We start from the raw sequence: 21500 nt of genomic DNA on the forward strand, positions 1-21500 counted from the left end.
GAAGTTACCATTATATTATGCATGTGCAAACATTATGCATATATTCAATAAAGTCAAGTAAAAAAAAAAAAACAAGTTGTATGAAAAACCAGCCAACTTTATTGATTTCTCAGCTCAGTGCTTTGCCTTTCGTGTGTTTTGATGGACATGACTTTGGATCAGTCAGAGCTAGCACCGTCCCAGTCGGAGGCCTGTGCTGTGGGAGTTGCAGACCAGTCTTCAGTGGCAGTTTGGGCACTCCAGTCCTCTGAGGAAACTGAGTGAGAAATGTGTCATTAATATGCATTCTGTTTAACTGTTTTTACATTCCTCCACCGACAGCTGCCGAAGATCAACCCGACAATTTCCTGTACAAGATGGTAGGATCCTACAACTCAGTCCAAGATAAATCCTAAGTGAAAGGTGGAAAAATTCTATACATTCACACTAAAAACTACATACAAATTGTCAGTAGTAAAGAAATCATGTCATAACGCCACCCAAAAATGTTCCTCCTTGGCAAGTGCCTTTTCAGCTGCCAACAATTCTTCTCTTAATCTAAGACAGGAATTATCCGCCCAACAAAAGAATAGCTCTTCAGTCTGTAAAATCTCCGTTTTTGATGATGAAAAACTATACAGTGCAACGACAGCCCCAGCATCTGTTTATGTCATTTTACACCACTCACCTCCTCTGGGTCTCTGTAGAACTAGAGATCAGGCATAACTTCCCAGGGGAGCTACCTGGAGATTTTTCACAACAGCCCCTGGGGCAAAGGATGACATCGTCCTCAACTGTAGTTTCTGCACCCCTCATCCTTTTTCCTGTGAAAGACACCAGCAAAAGCTCACAGATAACAGCCTAACAATGTGCCTGCACATGGGTCTAATCCTGTCACTGAAGAATGTGCCGATTCATTGAAGCAGAATACAATTGAAGTAACCTGAGGCAGTGCTTTGTGGTTCCCAAATGGAAATGGGCTGCCATTTGCTTTGAAGAAACAAGGCAACAAATACTGCAAAGGTTATAACATTTAGGGCGTACGCACACTCACATGCAGCTAAACAGTGCCCGAGCACATTTGACCCTAAAGTCCAATTCGCTTGACTAGTGTGATCACTCCATACCCGCTTGAAAGAGGTGGGCCAGGGCAGGGTTCGATTGGACTCGGGCACGGGACGCATCAGTGCGATCGCTAAACGTGCCCGGTACTTAACCTACAGATGAACATGAATTGTAGTCGGTGAGTCCCGTAACGTAATGACGTAAGCTTGCTCTGGCCCTGAATGAGTTATTCCAGTGTGAGTGCGGGGCAGTGGGGAGGTTCAAGGCAACCGGGCCAAGTGTGAGTACGCCGTTAGAGTGAGTGAGTGAGTCTGCAGAAGGTACCCAGTTAGTAGAGGATGAGAGGAATAAAAAAGGAACTTTAGTATACAATGTTCAAATGTGGCCCAGGTCACTATCAAACCCCAGTCATGGGACAGCAGTCCTAATGGTGTTAGCGAAAACCCAGCCAAATCACTCTGGCACACTTCCGACACCTAAACACAGACGAGATCAGTGCCAGGCTTTAATGGTGTGCTGCATGTTTAGCGAAATGTTATAAGCTTAAAATAAAAATACATTCCATCTATTTTAATGCCAACATTTGCTGAGCAGTGACCATAAGTGCCACTTAGACGATATTGGTAAATGATAAAAATGCAACAATAGTACAAATAGCTCAAGAGGAAAAGAAAGCCGGCAAACTGACTCCGTAATATCTGTCGTACAGGAGAGTTTGCCAACATTAGCCACCATAAACTAGTGGTCATACCAGACCAAATGAGGCTGCAGCAGAAGTACAGAGTTAAGCATTTTAATGCTTATGTTTCCAACTTTTAAATTTGGAAGACTGAGAAAGTGTTTTTTTGTTTTCTTTAAGAGTGAGTCTTGCTTTACCAGAACATCTCATCGAGACCAAACTGATGGAATATTCTATGTAGAATCACTTAGTAGCTAAAGTTGCTTTGTCTATAAAAACAGACCTGTCCTGTATTCCTGGAGGAGATACACCAACGTCGCCTGGATTCTCGATGGCAACAATGGCCTTGGCTGCTACCAGGTCGTTCTCATGTTAATAATGTACACACCTGGAGAGGGAAAGACAAAAAGGAAGTCACATGACCTGCCACACTCATGTCCCAGACATCTGAATCAATGCAGTTCGGTCAAGGTCCTGTGATCTGACGGTCAAGCCTGTTCTAATACTGTGAACAGTGTCCACTGGCAGCAGAAAATAAAACCGCTAAAACCAGAATCTGTTTAAAACTACAGAATACATTGCAATGTTTAAGTTTTTTTTGCACTAACAACCTATTTCTACCAACAAATTTCAGGTTGGATGTGTAGGAACCATTTTGTATGTGCATGTATGAAGTAATGTCTTCACTTTTTTTAATTCACCTTTTTGCACAGTAGGTGGGGTATGTGGAGTACAGGGAAAGCACAAATGGATAAAACAGTAATCACTAGGTGTGCAGGATTCAGAAAATGTCACGATTCAATATCGATTTTTAGGCTCAAGATTTGATTCAAAAATCGATTTGATATATTAAAAAAAAAAAAAAAAAAACACGATTCACAGTATGTAAATATAGTTACTTTTCCCATGTGTTTGCAGTAGACATACAATTATAAAACATTTTAAATAAATAAAAAAAAAAAAAAAAAAAAAAAAAAAAACCCCGAGGTCAGTGACTCGAGTCTGTTCGGTGTGTTCCGTGCCGTCGTCAGAGGAGCCATCGGCATTCATTTGGGCCGATTTGACATGTTGACTCGGCCAGTCGGACTCAATGACCAATTACCAGAAGTGACGAGCAGGATGAGCGTGACAAACGTCTCTCAAAAGCTGACGAAAAATCTTTTTAAAAACTGACCTTTGTAGATCTGAAATAAAGACAGATTCAGCAACTGCATGGCCTGTTTCTCGCTTAAAAATGTTTTCAGAAACACGTTTAGGTGAACTATTTCTGTAAAATAGGAGATCGTATTCCGAACGGGCTGCCATTATGGTCTGGCTTTGAAATTCGGGAGAAGCCAGACCCACGTGACACGTTCGTCCAATCAGCTGCTGGTTTTCACTTTTTTGGGCGACAACACAGATTAGCGCCGCCTGCTGTTATGGAGACGTATTACGTCTCGCGCACGCATAGAACGTACGCTCAAATCAGTGTCGCTTCGGTGTGTTCCGAGGCACTTTTTTGACCAGTTCGGGGAGACCGATCAGTCCTTTTCTGCGGGTTGGGGAGTCAGAGCCTTAAGGTATATTTAGCAGGGGATCTGTCATTTGCCTTTTACAAAAACTTGGGTATGAAGGCCACAATACACAAGATATAGTTTTTGGCAGCTTAACATAACTCCTTTAAACTACCCTAAACAAACAACAAAGGATCCAGGGTTGTATAAACAAGCAAAAGTAGATATACTGTATATAAATTGATGACACTAAAATCATAAATTTTTTATTTAATAGTTTCACATGTAACTTGACATTAATGCTATGATCTCAAAAGCTTGGACCACTACAGCTACCAAATAAAATCATTCATCTGAAGAGTCATCGTGTGATAATTTGTTTAAGAGACACAATTTGGATGTGACACTTTCATCTGAGGTCATATTAATAGAGACATGCAAGAACATTTCAGCTGGTGACTGAATTTGGTCTTAGTGTCAGATGCATCAGAGGCTTTTACACAGAGGCGAATAGGAAGAATAGAAAAACACAATTTCATTAAACTAAGAATGTGGCCCAGGTCACTATCAAACCCCAGTCATGGGACAGCAGTCCTAATGGTGTTAGCGAAAACCCAGCCAAATCACTCTGGCACACTTCCGACACCTAAACACAGACGAGATCAGTGCCAGGCTTTAATGGTGTGCTGCATGTTTAGTGTAATGGAAAAAAGCTTTAAATAAAAAAATAAAATAGGCATTACATTTATTTTAATGCTAACTTTTGCTGAGCGGTGACCATAAGTGCCACTTACATGATATTGGTAAATGACAACAGTGCAACAATAGTACAAAAAGCTCAAAAGGAAAAGAAAGCCGGCAAACTGACTCAGTAATAGCCGTTGTATGGGAGTGTTTGCCAACATTAGCCACCTTAAACCAGTGGCCAAATGAGGCTGTAGCAGTGAGTCAGTAAAGGACAGTTAGACTATGATGAGTGTTTCCAGGCACAGCCATGAATCCACAAGGATACAAATTCTCATAACTGTACCTACAACAGAAATGGACATAAAGACTCAATTAGTTTAGAAAAGATGAAACCAAAAAAAGTCCAACTTACAGTCAGTCTTCCTCTTGCAGACACTGCTCTACCTGGAAGTACAGGTTGGTTCCTGCGGCAAAGAACTCCAGCACATCCTCCTCCTCCTCGATCTGCAGCACATCTGGACATCTTATGTGTTATGAGTTTAGCGGAAGAGCTAGAAGAGGAGAAGACAACATTTACAGTCAGATAGCAGCGAGCAGACCACAACTGTACAATCATTTTTGGCTGCTGATATGACCAATAAATCTAAAGGTTTTAAAAAAAATAAAAATCAAGAGAACCTCCAGGGAACGTTCTGTGATGGTTCTCTGAAGAAAATGAAAAAATAACCTGGAGGTTATTCAAAAGACTGTTCCCAGAAGGTTCTCTTAATATTTATTAAAAATAATATTTACTGTTAATTGTTTGTAGTAAATAAGTAAAGTATTAAGTAAAGTTTATTTCTCATTGAAACACAGCTGGAGGTTTATGTTGATTCATTGGTTTTATAATCTCTAAAAAAAAAAACAAAAAAAAAAAAATCAACACAGCAGGTACGCACGGACAACCGTCGAAACTCCAGGACCCATATAATTTAATCAGGAAGTTAGAACAAAGAGTATAGAAGTACCAAGAGTACACAGAGGTAGTAGAAGGTACTTATACTCTTTGGTTAGAACATACACTCAGGCAAAGATGGCAGCATAGACTAGTCAACAGGGTCCGCTGTCAATTTAAAATGAATATTTGGTGCACAAACATTTCACTTTTCATATCATACTATGATTGTGTGTAAACTATGGAGAGATGAAAAGCTAAACTTTTCTTTAGGTCACTTATTTTTATATTTGGAATTATTTAAAGCCGTCCAAATTGCATATTTACCCACGGAGACCAACATACTGCAGATGACATGTTAGTTTTCTTATTTAATTGAAATGCAGTGACTAGCCCAATGCGTCACAGTGTAACGTTAACGTCACAGAGCAGACACACCGCAGCACGAGCATGTACCTATTCCTAATATTGAGTCCTTTACACCGGTTGTAATAACGTATTTAATTAATGTAGCCCTGCAGCATAGTGGCAGCTTTACTAACATATAAGTCCTCATAATGTAAGGATAATAATGAGACAATAGTATCAGATTTGTATCTCACCACGTGAATATCCGCCGTATGAAGACACCTCGCGGTCAAAAAAGACCGGAAAAGGGAAGTGTCGTCAAATTTATAGTGAGATTTACTTCCGTTTATGTAGGCAAATTAAAGCACCGAGTCTTGCCTGTCAGGTACGCTGCGCACAGTATGGATTTATCGATTATAAGTAAAAAAAAAATAAATAAATACATCCATGGGAGGCATTCTCTTAATACATAAATGATGGGATGTATTAGAACGTCATGGATGTATTAAGAAAAGGTACAAACATGAGTACAAAGCCTGAGCGGCTGAATTCAGGAAGAAAGAGACCATACTGACCAGAGGTCTCGCATAGACAGCACCTATTTTATATATATATATATATATATATATATATATATACACACACACACACACACACACACACACACACACAGCCTCCCTAAAAGTTAAACCATAAAATTCTTAGAAAAGTCTTACTTAAAATCCACTTACTTGCCTTTGCTAGAGTTTTTAACTGCATCTCATGATCTTCTATAGCATGCCGGTCTTTTGGTTTATGTGAATCACCCTCATGCATGAGTCATACATCAATAATAGCCTCAATTTACTTATCATCCATGACGATGAAGTTACAGAAAAATAGAAATGCATGGCAAGAATAGCATATTGTCAATATTTTAGAGAACATCCATAGTTTCACAAATCATGTTGCAAAACGTTCTATGAAAATGGGAGGAGGCTTTACTAACTTCAGATGATGAATTGCAAACCACTGTCATTCTATATTTTACTTCTGGCAGTCAAGCACGGCTACAGCCTTTGTGTGGCCTCTACTGAACATTGTATGGACGGGTCCTCTTCAGTTAGACAACTATATTTCCAGTTATATGGAGCTGGGCCATTGTGTCACTTTGTAAAACATTTGACACACAGTGCATCTGTCTGGTCCATCATCCAATTTTACTTTTGCATTTTTTTGGGGTATTTAATTTGTTCCTAACAGGAAACATTGGGCGAGAGGGGGTTAACAAGCATCAAAGAATTAAACCAAGGATGTTGCAAACACATGGTCTGTCTCTTAACAACTAGGCTTTCAGGACACGCCAGATTTAATTTTGCATAATCTCACATGTATGAAAACAAGCAGTAGGCATTCACTGACTTCAATGAAGAGGCAACAGAAATCTGAAACGCTTCACCTTGAACTCTTTGTTCTCATCTCTACAATTATCTGTAAACTTGTTTTGGAAAATGCTCTTCATTGTAAGTGTGTCAGGGCAGTATGGAAAGCATGTTTATGTGCCAAATGCCTACACATGGCCTGAGGCTCAACAGCACTGCAGACAGACACTGATCTGTCCCCCAGCACTAAACTGTTAGTTGAAGAGAGACTGAAAAATGCAACAATTAATGTTAAAGGCCCCTTGTGGATCGGTCTCCACATCGAGGCAACACAGTGGAGATGGTCAGGAGGTAATGCAACAAATATATCTTGGGCTGCGACCCAACCAAATTACATTGTGAATGAGAGGGTTGCTTGTGTTTGTTGGCACAACTGTAATTGGAATGGATGGCACGATGCCAGCTCATCTCTGCATCTGCCCTTCCTCTGTTTCAACCTGATCGTGGTGGAGTACAAGAGGTGCTGGGAGCAGGCGATGCGGTACTGCAAACAGAGCCACAAGCCTGGCCTCTGAGTCCGAGCACCTTCTGGCCCTGAGCAAGATCCAAAAAGTTGGCATCACTGAGCGGGTGTGGATCGGCCTGCGTTACCTGGAGGACCGCTGAACAGTGACCCTCTGGAGTATGAGGCCTGGCCCAAAGGAGGAGATCAAGACCACCAGCGTCCAATACGGAACCGCTGTGGAGCTTTAACCAAAGAGGGACTGTGGGAGAACTGGAACTGTGAGGACAAACTCAACTTTATCTGCTATTAAATCTCATTCATGTTATGAAAGTTTTCAACAGCTCACTCTTGCTGGAGGTAACATTTTAGATTTAGTTTGAAAGTGCTTAGTCCAAATGTAATTAAAATTGGTGGTTGTAATGGCTGGTTTTGGCTGTGCAACAGTCATATCTCATGGCTCTCTTACAATGTTTAGTTGCAACATGCAAATGTAACTTCAATAAATCAACAATAAAGCATAGTCCACTTCTTAATTTCCAATACAGAAAAAAAGTCAAAATCATTTTTAAAAAACAGGAAGATTTATTGACATTAAAACCCGGCAGGCACGGCGTCTGTCTGAGCAAACACATGCACAGACCAAATATCTACGAACAATAACAATGACCGTAAACAAAATAGTCACAACAGAGAATCAATGGAGATAATCAACGAGGTCAAACCTCCATATGTGAATCACGGCACATTTAGATACAGTTTGTGTTACACAGCAAACACTGAAATCAACTCTTGTCATTAAACATCTCTTTTTGCTACACCACCTTCTCTGTTACATCACACTGGACATTAGTGACCTTGCTGTCACAACTTTCAAAATTCTTCCGTGTGTTTACACTTTGGGTGTGTAATGATCCTTTTTGTTCAGTCTTTCAATCTCCTCCATTAATGAGATCTTCTATTTGGCATTATTTCTATAAACACTTTCCTCACTCAATTTACGTATATCATCTCTTTTTCATATCACTAATAAATAACATTTATAGCTATGGGCAGATTGAACAATGAACATAAAAATACAGCCTTCATTTGTTACAACCAATAATTCTAAATTTGTGGAATAAAATGTTAATATTTACATCCGTCCAGCGCTGATAAGGATTCTGTATAACTTTTATAAACACAGTGGCACAATGATTAAGCAATGCTTCACTTGCAAGCTTAATGTTCTGAAAATATGCTCACAGGAGGTGATTGACAACAAAATCCAAAGATTGCAAATACACCCAGTCATTAAAATATTTACTTAAAGGTACATTATGCAGGATTTATGGATTGGTGTTCGTAATCACACAGAGTAATTAGCCAGAGAGAGAGAGAGAGAGAGAGAGAGAGAGAGAGAGAGACTCTGCAGGAAGGTGCTGCATTTGCATTGCCTGAATGTATTTAAATGCAGAGCTTCATCCTGTCGCTGCATGTGTGTCTGTGTCTGTCGAACAGACGCAGCACAAGCACACAGGGACAGCGATCACAATGACATGTGAATGTCATTGGCTGGGTGTTACACACCCACCTGGGGCCCAAAGACTATAGTTGATGCCCAGATTCATCTCGAACACAGCAAAATAAGAAGAATATGGGGCCGACATCGCCACACACTTCTTGTGGGTCGTTATTGATAGGGATTACTTTTATATTGGTCTATACATTGTGTTTTTAGGGCAATCCTGCATATAATACCTTTAATGTGTAGGGAAAAAAACTAATTATACGAAAGTGTTAAATTAAACACAGGAATTGCAAATTGCATTGCTGTTTTTATCCTAAAAAATAAGAATTAAGCATTTCAATTACAAAACCTATAAACTGACTGAAATGATATTACAGGTCTGAATATTTTTAAACCCAGATGTGACAGACCTTCATTACTTCTTTAAAAAGCACATCTGGTTTCACTATGCTGAGTCACAAAATGCATCACAGTGGCAACAAAGGCTTTCTTTGGACTTTCTTCCCATAATGCAGCTGTGTGAGTACTTGTGATTGTCTGAGCCTGAAACAAATTAGATATAGAAGCAGATAAAGTATGCTTGTTATTGGCAAGTAAGAAGCATTGCTCAATCTTAGGCAAGTTTTGTAAATATGGCGGAAGCCAGAGCTCCTCTCTCTGCAGTGCTTTGCTTTTGGTTACCTCAGCAGATGTACGGAACACCAGCTTGCTGAGAGTCCCGTTTGTATTGACAGCATTTTGAAACTCCATGTCAAAGGCAACAATGCTGCCCAGCACAGTCACAGACCCTCGGCAGCCAGACCTCAGGGTGTCCAAAGATAAATAGTCACAGGAGGAGTAAGTTCACTTCACCGCAGGGAGTGTCACTTCAGACTTACAGACACAAACTGGCACATTTTCATAAACATTTAAATATCTCACACACACACACACACACACACACACACACACGGAAGTGTTAAACCTTTCTCATATTTGCTTAATGTGATGGTGTTAAAGGCGGCTTCAGTTAAAAAGACAACACCAACAAAACAAAGGGTGGTAATGCTTATGTAAGCTGAAAGACAGTACGTGGATTGGTGCTGGAGAACAAACACCCTCACGGATTACGGACTACATACATGCAACAACAGGCAAAATAACACACACACACACACACACACACACACACACACACCTGGTTCCTCTTCTCAAAATCTTGGTAGTGTTGGTTCACAGCTCCTCGGCTCCCTTTTCTTCTTTCATGGGGCTTTCAGTGAGAAGAAAATGTACATCCTAATACCCTCATATTTCATTATTGTGGTTCAACCCTGATGCTCTTCAGGATTTGAGGCCCATTCTTGCCATCAGCTGTTCGTAGACAGTCCAAGCCATGGCAGCCATCAGAGTGCGTCTCAGAGACCTGGGTACAGCCCCACGGAAAAACCCGCCCATGCCATGCTCCTGGGGGAGAGGACAGAGCAGGAAAGTTCTGAATGAAATGTTACTGATGTAGTTGCCATGCTACAACCTAGCCAGCAAGAATGAGCTGCTTCTCCCTGAAAATGGCATGCGCATGCAGCAAGAGAAAAACTGACAGCTGTGATTAAATGAGCACACACCATGTAGATGTAGCGGACAGCATCTCTCGTGCTCCAGTGGGATGGGCTGATTTGAATATGGGTCTTCACGACGTCCGCTGGCTGTGTGGCCAGCGACGCCATGACACCTGCCACCACCCCACAGCTAAAGTTCACCAGCGGAGCATAGGGCGACGAAGTTACCTCTGAGAGAAGAGAAACCAGGGATCAGGAGAAAGTAGAAGAACATGTTTCAATAAAGAGTGGAGCTCTTTGTTGTTGTACTCATTGAAAGAAATACAAACAGCAGTTTCTATCCAAATTTAGCACAAATATCCACACAATTTTCAGAAAAACTGGCAAAAGAAAATGCAAAATAATGTGCGTGCCCATCCACTACTGCTATGCAAATATTAGGAGTTGGGCACATTCAGATAAACAGGGCGCGATGAGATGGCTCCAGTCAAATCTCAAATAATAGAAAACTGTGTGAAAAACACAACACAATATTGAATTTATTTTAATGTATTTGAGAAATGTTCCTGTCTTCATGTCGATCCCCACAGATCTGATGTTTTCATCTGCCACAATTTTTCGTCTCTCCAGTGACGAGTGCCATTTAAGTTCATGTACATTATGATTTAGTTTTAAGCATTTAGTTTTTAATCGATATACCAACTTTTTCACCTCAGCTAAGCCTTTTTGGCATTTAGTACATAAAAACAGGTGGATGAAAATGCACTTTATGTTGTTGGCCATCTGGGGGCATCAAAAAAACCTTTAGGTTTAAGGCATACAGTACAAGCAGGTAAAAGCCACCTTTGGAGGCCAAATATTCAAAAAGCACTAAACCTTTCATTAAACACTTAACTGATTTTCCTGCTGCTCATAGCGTCTATAGAAAACATTGGTTCACATTTTAATGACCTCCATTTTAATTTGCTGATGCCGTGTGGCTCTCACCTTGAGACATCGCCTTCTTGGCCTGGCTGTAGAACATGACGTAGATGCCGGAGAACGGAGCGTCTCGGAGCAGCGTGGCAGTCAGCCCTGAGAACAGGGCCCTGATTCCCTCCGTCTCATACACACTCCTCAGAGCCCCTGCCACACTCACATAGTTGTAGCAGCCACTCTAAAACAACATATGAACATGGAAAAGGAATATGGTTTATTTACACCGTTGCTTTACAGCAGTGATACAGATGGCCGCTGTGGACTATGAGTTGTGGAATTTGGTAATTCATTTATGGATCCTAGGTGTTATGGTCATTCATTGGGTACAATGTCTCACAGATACTTCATGGTTCATTCATTGGTCACCATATTTGTTATGCTCAGCTATGCAGTGTCATGTCAGTCAATGAGTGCTATAACTAAGCAGAACACCTGATTAATGAATATGATGAAGGTGGACATATCATTAAGGGACATTCTCACTTTTTGTTGAATATCATAAATCAATAGCAAAATTGAGAAGAGGATTAAGAATGGGAAAGTCATATTTCTGTGTCATAACCAGAAAAATAGCGACATCTTACCGGATGTAATTTTAAATTTTTTTTAATGAAAACTGTACTTTTTTTCTAGGTCTTTATTATTTATTAAAGGAAGACTCCATACACAAGTATTACTAGACTCCTCCAACACAAAAAGTAGCTTCTAGCTTCTTTCCTGTCGCTTGAGTGTTCATAAAATACTTTTGTTGGTTCAATACTTTTAGATTTTTGTCGCCTATTTCAAACATCTGTCTGCTAAAGGCCTTTTATTCCAGGATTAAATCTCAGCAGAAAAAAAGTGTCTCAAACCAAAATACCCGAAACAGGTCAAAAACAGATTACAAAGACAAATCATTGCCTAAATGCAATCATACATTAACAACTGTCTTGCATTGTAAACTGCCCAGTTAACAATTCAAAAACGCCAATTAAACTTGACTGTGAGATCAAGTTTAATTGAGATGATCAGAAAAGTAGTAACGTCCACAAATCATATAGCACATCTCAGGTCATATGGGCTCTGAGCAGAGGTCGCGTTAACCAAATATTTTCTGTCATTGACAACGACGGAAAAATCTGAAGGCTGTTTGTCATTTTGACAGATGAGAATACTGAGGGCGATCTACCATAACTGTCAAGCTGGCTTTAGCCATCAAACTGTAAAATGTCACGGCAGCTGAGTGTCCAAAGAGTCTTTAAAAAGCTCAATAATTGTGATAGCGATAACAAACTAGGTGAAAAAAAAGAGGGATTGATGCGGTGGAGGATGAAGGACAAGCAAGTTATACTGATAATGTTTATTAGACAGCAGCAGCTAATGTAAAATTAAATCATGTCAATCATAAATGAAATATGTCTTATCATTAAAAAAATATTTATTAATGATTAATTATGACAGAATATTTACAAAATGACGGCAGCGAGAAAGTCTAACACAACTTCTGGCTCTGATGTCTCTCAGTATGTAAAGAAACTGCTGCTCACCTCGAAGCGTGTCTTGATGACTGTGAATGGCAGCATGCAGACGCCAGCCACAGTTCTGGCACCCGCTCCAAGCAGAACAGCCTCGCCAGCGTTGGGTGCCCGCTCTAGGAAGTAATGCTGCTTTAGGGAGTAGAAGGTGCTGAAGTAGATGCCCACCCCAGGGATGCAGCGCACAAATGACTGCCAAAGAGAAACGGAAGTCTTAAACCTTTCTCATGTTTGCTTAATGTGATGGTGTTAAAGGCGGCTTTAGCTAAAAAGACAACACCAACCAAACAAAACAGAGTGTCTGTCTGGTTCTTAGAGCTAGACAGAGAGGTAATGCTTATGTCAGCTGAAAGACAGAAAGACTGTACGTGGATTGGTGCTGGAGAACAAACACCCTCACGGACTACTGACTACATACATACGTGCAACAACAGGCAAAATAACTGCAGGAACTCTTGTAAATGTTGAAAAAGATAAACAGGTTCACTAACTCACTGGTGACACTCCCTTCCACAGACTGAAGAAATTCTCTGTCCTGATAACGTTGATTAAAACGTTGAACATCCCCACCTTTGGTGCACTGCAGGATGAAATTTAGTAATGGTCACAGACACATTCGAAGGTGCAAAAATGTAACAAAACAAAGACACTCAAAGACAGACAAAAGATAACCAGTTTGGATTTTCATAGTGTGAACAATAAACCGTAGAACAATAATTAAATACAGAAAGTATCTGCTGGAAATTGGTACTAAGGCCTCCTCCACCTGTGGATTGTTGTTTAAAATGAAATTCCACTTTTAGCCGTTACCATCTCCTGGTCCTGTTTTCAGTTGGGGGCAATTGTAACCTAGCAGCCTGACAGTATGATTACATAGTGCTGGTGTGACTAATTGCCCTATATGGGTCATAACAGCAGATTCAGGCTGGCACTGCTTGCAAATTGTGTCCTGCCATGCTGTGTATGTATGTGTTGTTTTGTGTCTGGAGAGCATGTTGTGTGTGTGAGTAACTCGGTAAGTCTGAGAGAGAAAAAACAAAAGCAGAGCAAAAGAAAGGGGGACATGCATGTACATGCGTCTAATGGCGTTTGGAGGCAAAATGTGTAGTGGGTGTCTTTCCATGTTCATACACATGAGATGTGTATGAACACACACACACACCCCAGTTTGGCATTGTTCTGTAGGGTCTGCAGCCGTGTCTTGACCAGATCCAGAGGCTGGAAGAGTAGTGTAGAGCAGGTGCCGCTGAGAGAGCCACACAAAAAGGCTTTGAGAGCTGGATGAGCCTGAGGATGAGGACAGAGGGATGGAAAGAAAGAGAGGATGGGGGAATGGCAAAGAGAGGAGGACATAAGGGAGAGAAGTGACGAGAGAAAGAAATGGCAGACAGAGAGTAGACCAGGAGAGAAGGAGAAGGGATTAGTCACAGTGTAAAAAGCATAATGTGGAAATGTACCATTCAACATCTTTCTCGGCATTGATCACCTCTTGTTGAATGCCACAGATTCTCTCGAAAAGGGCAGGAAGATATTATCCAAACAAATATCTGCATTAACAAATCCTGACACGACAGAAATGTGTCACCAAGTAATGAACATTATCTTATATACATATAAAGGACTTACATTTTAACATAAATATGTTTGTATGACATTTCCGTTACAAAAAACAAGCCTGTAGCTCAGAGCAGAGGCCAGGTTCCCACAGAGTGAAGATGATGGAGATGTGCAGAGACAGTCCACACACGCACAAACACACACACGCAAACACACACACACACACACACACACACACACACACACACACACACAGACTGTTGGGTAGAATTAAACATGGACAGACACTAAATGTAGCTGCATTTGAACAGTTACACAGAAAAAACATGTAAAAACAGAAAAGAAAATGCTTATAATAAGGTAATAACCACATTTATAGCAACAAATACAAAATAAAATGTCTGCACCATACATAAGCTGTCTGCAGTACACACAAAATTCAATACATACCATATGTAGCTTCTACATACATACATACATACATATATATACACATACGTGCCACTTTAATGCACACATTACGCACAAACACACACTCCTACCTTCCTGCCTGGGGCTCGGCTCGGAGAATCCTGTTTTTCCTGCATTTTGCCCTCTTTCACCTCCCTCTCTCTGTGATGCTGCTATTACATATTATAAAATAAACGTCCATCTCTCTTACAAACCTTACTCACACCCCCATCTGTCTCCCCCCCAATGGCGTTGTGCTGCTTCTTGTGCTCCCTCCCCTGTTTTACAGCCAAATAAGAAGCTTAATCCAGCCTGCGTTTTTCTATGGGCTCCTATATTATCTTTCAGAGACACACTTACACATCTGTATTCCCCCCCTCTGCAAAGCTCACTGCTAAATTGCATCTTTGTCAAACAGCATGAGTCATGAAGTGGCTGTGTGTGTGTGAGTGTGTGTTAGGTGGTTTCAGGCACTTTCACTAAATCTACAGCAGCCATTTCAAAATAAAGCACATGGCTTTCTCATTACAATGGGCGGGAAGATAAGTCATGTTGTTCTGGATAGGCAACTCTCAACAATTTATCTTAATATATATAGATATCATGAAATAAAATCTCACACACACACACACACACACACACACACACACTGTAACAGAGGATTTTCTATCAGTATTTGCCGACATGTAGTTGTAACTGCTGAGCCATTTTCAATCATTAATCAACCACTAGTAACTTAGTTGGACAATCAAATGGTTAACGGTGAAAATGTGTAACTGCGTAACAGAATAGCAGAATGTTAAAATATGTAATATAAATGCTACATTTCAAATGTTTAGAATCACTAGATTGACTCATGATTATAGTGTATGATTATTTTAGGAATTGTAATGCATGATTGATATTTTTGTAATTAACTAAATCTCACGTACCCCCTGCAGTACTCAAAGTACACCTATTTGAGAAACACGATAGATATAAATACCAAAATACTGCTCTAACTGACAGACGGAGTAGCCTACACTGGCTGTATGATGACCACAATAAACAGAGGCAGTAGCCTACAGGTGCACTCACCGATGTGAACTCCATCTTTGACCTGGATGCGGAGTCCAGTTTCTCCCCTGGTGTTGCCGTCTTGAAGCTGGTTAATTTTAGCCAACGTTACTAAAAATCAGATGGCAGCCATGAGTAACATTTCAAAACAATAAGGTCGTTTGCAAAGTCTCTATGAAGCCTGTAGCAGCAAGCTAGTTTAGCTAATTAGCTAGCTAGTTGTCAGAGTAGGTAGCGGGTAACGTTAGTATGACATCAGCCTCTCAGGAGGACAGGTTACTTCCAAGTCAGATACAGCGACACATTCCGCTAACGTTACTTTGAAGGCAAACGCCGTAAAACCTGCCAGCTATGACAGCCAGTTTGTTTTAAAAAAAAGATCGCCAAAGCTTCGACATAGATAGCTATCTAGCTATGAGCTTCACTCGGCCAGATAACGTTAACTTAACACTACTTGACTAGCTAGCTAGACTTAGCATGCCAGCATCTCTTACCTGCCTTTGAAGTGCGTTAAGGAGTGATGAAGGTGATAGTCACACGTGCCAGCTTCAGGAACACCATGTTTAGTATTTACTGTGACGATCTGTGAACGTTTCTTAAGAGAAATAATGGTAGTAACTTTAGACACTGATATTGCCGGGATGAATACAGAACTTTCTGGCAATGCCCGTCAGCTAGCTAACGTTAGTTAACTCACTCTCGTTAAGTTATTTAACTTTAGTCTGGCTCTCTTCTGCTGTTAGTGTCCCGACGTGGGTCGTGTCCCAAAAGATGTTTTTCTTAGAACATTTTTAACTGCAGTAATAACTCTTATACAACAGTGACTGGCGTAATCGCGACTTGCTGTGCTGCTGCGACTGTTAGCATCTGGCTAGCAAAGTTCACCTCCAGTGTCAACACCCATCATCTCACTGCTACACACTTACAAAGTAGCTAACTTACCACAACATTCCACAGGGTGCATTGGTTGGTTTAGTCAGTGATGAAAATTGTGTTCGTGTGCGAGATCTGCATTATAAGGCACACACATATGTATAATATGGAGTTTACATTCTGCAGTTTTAGTTAGAATGTTTTGGAAAACAAGCCAGGGTGACGATGTGATTCAATGCAGTGACCTAAGGGTGTCGCTGTTGTTCCGTTTGTAGGTATAAAAATGTATCTTTCAACCAGTTATTCAGTGTATTATGCGAGTGTTGTTTGAAGACACACTCGAAAAAAAATATCTACCCATCCTTTAAACCAACAACTTAACATGAAGTAACACACAAGACACAAGGAAGTCAAATGCATTTGATAATTTCAATTTATTGCATTAAAGGCATTTGATAAAATATAGATTAGCCTTAAAATGTTGGCAGCATTTTGTCTGACAATACAGTGTTAAGGTATCATACTAATCATCTAAAATATGCATGAAAACATTCAGAGGATGTGCTAATAGAAACCACCTAAGCTGTGCAAAGCATATACCATAGTACAGTGAGAGCAACTACATGATGACCCACCACCAACAATCAATAATTATGAAAACCAGTAAACAATTAAACATCAACCAAGCTATCATAGATGGTACAAAATTTGTACCAACATTTTCACCAATATTACTGCATTTCGACTACACCATCTATGATGAACTGAACAATTTCCATTCTTGTGTCTGTTTTGTCTGTGTTGGCATTGTGCAAAATTGGTTGAGGTAATAACATTAAAAGGATGACAGTGAGAGGAAAAGCATACAGTACAGATTTATACTGACACTAGCAAATATGAACCACAGCTTGTAACTGCATCAAAACTCCCAAAAAGACTGTTTGTGTGAAGCAAGCATAAAATGTCCAGTGGTTTTCCCAAGAATGGTACAGTAATAAACCTCAAGCACAAATAAAATTGCAATGGCTTGTAACAAGCGCAATATTTTATGATATGATATACCTAATAAGTAGAAAAATAGACCAAGAAAAATGTAAAGCCATAGAAAAACACCACTCACATTCACTGAGACGAAGATGATTCTTTGGCCAAAAAATATAAATGTATTTTATGGAAAGTAATGATAAGGCTATAAGATGAATGTCAAGGGAAACAAGGCTAAAACCTCTCAGAAAAAGTCTTACTTAATAGCTTGCATGGCTTTTTTTAAATTTTTTTTAAATTTTTTTTTTTTTTACACTATATCTGCATGTTGACTGTGGTCATTGTTTTATTTCCTCTTGGCTCTCCTCCGTTCACTCAGCTGCAGGCTCAGGTGCCTCAGTCTTCACATCCACATCCTCATCGCTGTCCAGGCCAGAGCGATTCATGGTACGCGTTACATTGAAAGGCATGTCCCGTCTTTAAAACAAACAATGGTTTAAACACAGCCAGGTGCTGCACACAAGTATAAAACATGAGACACACAGTATTAATGAATATATATTAAAGACTAAAAATGAAGAGTATAATAAAAAAATTGAAGCCTAAACAAATATGCAAATTCAGCAAATCAGACTTCACACAGCTGTTGTTTTTTCGATAGACCTTCCCTGCCTACGTTTTTTTTTATTTTTTAAATTCATATGCCCAGCATGCATTGCAGGCTTTCCATGCATGAGAACCCTGCTTACATCACTCCGGTTTAGGGATGTTAATGATTAATCGTTAACTGACAATAAGAGTTTTGACTAATTAATACTATCCATTAAAACAATAAACAGTTTTTTTAAGTAATTACAAAAGTTTGTTGCATTGTAAAAGAAATAAGGCTATACAATCTTTCTTAATTTGCTAGTACAATCTTTGCACTAGCAAGTCGGTTTTAAGCTGTTAACGACCGACTGCTGAAAGGAGCTCACAATGGCCAGCTACGTGACACATGCCACTATATCGATGAGGACTAGCGGGTTAAATCGGCCGTCCTAAACACACTACACGCACTGAGTATGCCAGGCAGACACCCGGCTGACAACCTTGCAGCTAAACTCGGTGCGGTGGAGACAGGACTTGTACCGGTTGCACGGACTAGGAAAGTGGCTGAATGTGTCCACGACAATGCACGCAACATCATGGCTGCGCAACCGGTGGTACAAGTACACAGTGGTCTGCGGATGCTGAATGCAGAAAGTATGTCCGAGCTTCCCGGGCAGGTGAACTGGGACTCAGTTGCCTGCTTGGTTTATGGTTAATGATCCGTTAATGGAGGGTCAGTTCTGGGTCAAAGATAAAAAAATTAGCATTCCTACTCAGGTTATTTTCTCAGACTTGACAGAGCTCCAACGTTATCCACAGAAGACTGAGTTTTACAGTCATGACAAGTCAACCGATCTCCATGTGTAAAACTGATCCTTTTTCAACTTTGACATGAAAAGTATTACGCACTCAGAGGAAGGCCCTTTGGGTACACAAATGTTGAAAGCCTCTACCTGAGCTTGCTCTTCAGAGTGCTGACTTCACGGTTCATAAGGTCTGCTGACTCAGCGGCATCATCCAGCTCCCTCTGCAGCTTTCTACGGTAGGCGTTGGCTCGCGTCACCTCCTCCTCTGCCTCCTCTAGCTGACGCTTTAACTGACGCATTCGGGTGTTCGTCTTCTCCACCTGCAGAGAGAGAGAGAGTTCACTTAGTGTGGAGAGCACCAATAGAGGTACAAGTGGCAAAAAAACTAACACAACAAACTACACAACAAGATTCCTCTTGCTTCCCTTTAATAATCTGGAAAAAGTAAAAAAGGAGATTAGTGCTGAAGTTTACCTGGTCTTTGAATTGCTCTGTGTTGCGCCTCTCGTCATCAACCTGTAGCATCACCTCTTTTAGCTTCTTCTCTGTTCGCTTGTTCAACCTACAGGCCTGTTGGCGCTCCCTGAAGTGAGTAGGAAAAGCAAATTCAGTGAGGAAACGCAACACAGTCTCAGGGCTTTATTGATTAACTCACTAGACATATGTCTGTACTGAAACAGGAATAAAGAAACAATTACTGAAACTTTTTTGGATCTAGGGATTTGTAACACCAAACAAATGAAGAAAATAATCTCTTGTTAAACAATTATAGCTACAATTAATGGTGGTAAAGAAGAAATGGAGTGTTCATGACACAGAAAAACTGTTTTGGTTTTCCTTGATAACTATTGGAGTTGGTCGGTAAACCACTCACTTTGACTCTAGGTCGAGCTGTTCTTCCAGCTGAGCTATCTTGGCCTCCAGGGAGGTGATGGAGAATTTATACTTTGACTTGATGGCCCCCTCGAGCTCCTGCAGCTTCAGTTTCATCTCCTTGTTCTGGCGATCCAGCTGGGAACGAGCCCCCTCCAGCCGCTGGGAGCTGCTGCGCTCTGCAGCCACCTCTGTGGTCAGCTGCTCCGTCTAGTCAGAAACATACAGCGGAGAGGCATTGTTAAAGACTTCAGTCACCCTGTGTTCCTTTTTTCTTCACTGCAACCCTCAGAGTCCACCTGACATTAACTGAAAAGTATTTTTCCAACGATTTTATCAATTTTTTTATCTATTCAACCGTGATGTCATTACTGATGCCAAAAATGTAAACTCATTTCTTTCTTCCCGCTGAACACTAAACGTTTCCTCCTACATCAAACAAAAAGATAAAATCATCAGCTGCTATGATCAACATATCGGAGATGCTGTGTGTCTGTACCTGCAGTGCCATTCTCTTCAGTCGATCATTGACCATCTCAGTGTTAAGATGCTCTTCCTCCAGCTCCTCCTCCAGCTGGGTGATACGAGCCTCCAGCCTCCTCTTCTCATCTGCCAGCTGAGAACTGAAAACAACGAGTTAGGGAGAGGCGCGACAGTTAATGTTGGAGACAAACTTGTAGATTTCCTTTGTTGCTGTGGATTGCATTTGGTTGCACATGTATCTATATTAATGGGTGCATCTTAAGTTAATTTACTGGAATACTATCTTTTGGTGCATACTTTTTCGTGTTGTTGCTGCTAATCTGTTCCTGGAGCTCGTCTCTCTCACTCTGAGCCTGTCTCTTAAATCTCTCTGCAGTGGCCAGATCCTGGAGGAAGCAGAAGACATAACTATATGAAGTATTTCAAAGTATTTCAAAAGACATAGAAACAATGTAGCAATTTGAGCTAATTTAATTACATTCAGTGGACATGGTCCTAACAAAAAAAATGTTAAAACAATGGTATTCCAGTGAAATCCATTGTGCTGAATTACGTATGTCAGTGTCATAAGCAAACACAGTTGTACAGATGGTTTATTAGATATTATTTTTTGTACAATTACCATCCTATAATATTCTATGTAACATACCTAATCTATACAGTAATATCTAGTTGAGTCTAAGAAATTGTCCAGCCATTTTGAGTTGTTAGTTGTCCTTAATTACTTTCATACCTCCTGGATGTGTAGGGCGTCTGCCTCCATGGCCTTGAGCTTCTTCTCGGTCTCCTTGGCCCCGTTGATAACTTCGTCTCTGGACAAACGCAGATCGTCCAGCTCTTTCATCTGCTCTTTCATTAGGGACTGGACAGTAGACACGCAGACAACAGTGCTGCAGTAAGTATTTTTCCAACGATTTTAGACTTAGTATTATAAGAACTGTCAAATAATTTGGAAGTCATGATGCTCATTTTTTTTGTTTTAATTACTAATGAGTGAGTGAGTGAGTGAGCATGGAGGACTATTTTACCTGGATTTTTTTCAGCTGTTTAAGGGCTTCATCACGGCCCTTGTTGGCAGCATCGATCTGGAGTCCAAGCTCTCCCAGGTCCATCTCCAGTTTCTTCTTGGACGAGAGAGCCTGAGAACGCTGCCTACGTTCATCTTCCAGCTCAACCTCCATCTCACGCACCTGAAGTAGAGCAAAATATCTTTACTTCATTTGCGATTTAGTCAAACTATAA

The 21500-nt window shown here is 40.5% G+C and overlaps 2 protein-coding genes, 1 long non-coding RNA gene and 2 other non-coding genes across 13 annotated transcripts in view; all 5 read right to left on the reverse strand.

Moving 5' to 3' along the window:
• Positions 1-76: 76 nt before the first annotated feature.
• LOC144536585 (uncharacterized) lies at positions 77-5488 on the reverse strand. 2 transcript variants are annotated; one of them, XR_013503764.1, is made up of 5 exons: positions 5440-5488; positions 4348-4454; positions 2007-4246; positions 668-803; positions 77-256 (listed from the first exon to the last, which is right to left on the reverse strand). It is a non-coding gene; the product is annotated as an uncharacterized LOC144536585 (long non-coding RNA). The 2 variants fall into 2 exon arrangements; XR_013503763.1 differs by lacking the exon at positions 2007-4246.
• On the reverse strand, positions 1422-1564 carry LOC144512047 (small nucleolar RNA SNORA62/SNORA6 family). Its single transcript, XR_013500953.1, has one exon. It is a non-coding gene; the product is annotated as a small nucleolar RNA SNORA62/SNORA6 family (small nucleolar RNA).
• Positions 3764-3906, reverse strand: LOC144512050 (small nucleolar RNA SNORA62/SNORA6 family). The gene has a single exon (XR_013500954.1). It is a non-coding gene; the product is annotated as a small nucleolar RNA SNORA62/SNORA6 family (small nucleolar RNA).
• A 2963-nt stretch (positions 5489-8451) lies between the features above and the next one.
• Positions 8452-16747, reverse strand: LOC144536597 (mitochondrial glycine transporter B-like). 8 transcript variants are annotated; one of them, XM_078279833.1, is made up of 9 exons: positions 16591-16747; positions 16143-16243; positions 15670-15759; positions 13748-13872; positions 13081-13165; positions 12598-12777; positions 11081-11249; positions 10160-10323; positions 8452-10001 (listed from the first exon to the last, which is right to left on the reverse strand). In XM_078279833.1, exons 3-9 carry the CDS (start codon positions 15682-15684, stop codon positions 9879-9881), a joined length of 861 nt encoding a protein of 286 aa, XP_078135959.1. In that variant the 5' UTR covers positions 15685-15759; positions 16143-16243; positions 16591-16747; the 3' UTR covers positions 8452-9878. The 8 variants fall into 8 exon arrangements, with proteins under 8 accessions (XP_078135959.1, XP_078136000.1, XP_078135968.1 ...); XM_078279874.1 differs by lacking the exon at positions 16591-16747 and adding an exon at positions 14679-14765 and having other exon boundaries at positions 16143-16568; XM_078279842.1 differs by lacking the exon at positions 16591-16747 and adding an exon at positions 16346-16564.
• A 189-nt stretch (positions 16748-16936) lies between these two features.
• LOC144536641 (myosin-9-like) overlaps positions 16937-21500 on the reverse strand; it is a 31708-nt gene continuing 27144 nt past the window's right edge. The window contains exons 36-43 of the mRNA XM_078279888.1: positions 21287-21448; positions 20992-21120; positions 20556-20644; positions 20275-20398; positions 19777-19985; positions 19377-19485; positions 19050-19222; positions 16937-17982 (exon numbers count right to left, since the gene is read on the reverse strand). Coding sequence (XP_078136014.1) covers positions 17877-17982; positions 19050-19222; positions 19377-19485; positions 19777-19985; positions 20275-20398; positions 20556-20644; positions 20992-21120; positions 21287-21448 — 1101 coding nt within the window. The 3' untranslated portion in view covers positions 16937-17876. The remainder of the gene's footprint in view (positions 17983-19049; positions 19223-19376; positions 19486-19776; positions 19986-20274; positions 20399-20555; positions 20645-20991; positions 21121-21286; positions 21449-21500) is intronic.

The sequence above is a fragment of the Sander vitreus genome, chromosome 2 (genome assembly GCF_031162955.1).
Source record: "Sander vitreus isolate 19-12246 chromosome 2, sanVit1, whole genome shotgun sequence".
Lineage (NCBI taxonomy): Eukaryota > Metazoa > Chordata > Actinopteri > Perciformes > Percidae > Sander > Sander vitreus.

What these genes read in the sequence shown, in the direction of transcription:
- LOC144536597 (XM_078279818.1), bottom strand. Translation starts at nt 14,064, where the DNA reads ATGCCGAGAAAGATGTTGAATGGTACATTTCCACATTATGCTTTTTAC. An exon ending in TCATCAAGACACGCTTCGAG is followed by an intron (nt 11,250 to 12,597) that starts GTGAGCAGCAGT and finishes ATGTTGTTTTAG; the next exon opens with AGTGGCTGCTACAACTATGT. An exon ending in CTGTCCGCTACATCTACATG is followed by an intron (nt 10,002 to 10,159) that starts GTGTGTGCTCAT and finishes CCTCTCCCCCAG; the next exon opens with GAGCATGGCATGGGCGGGTT.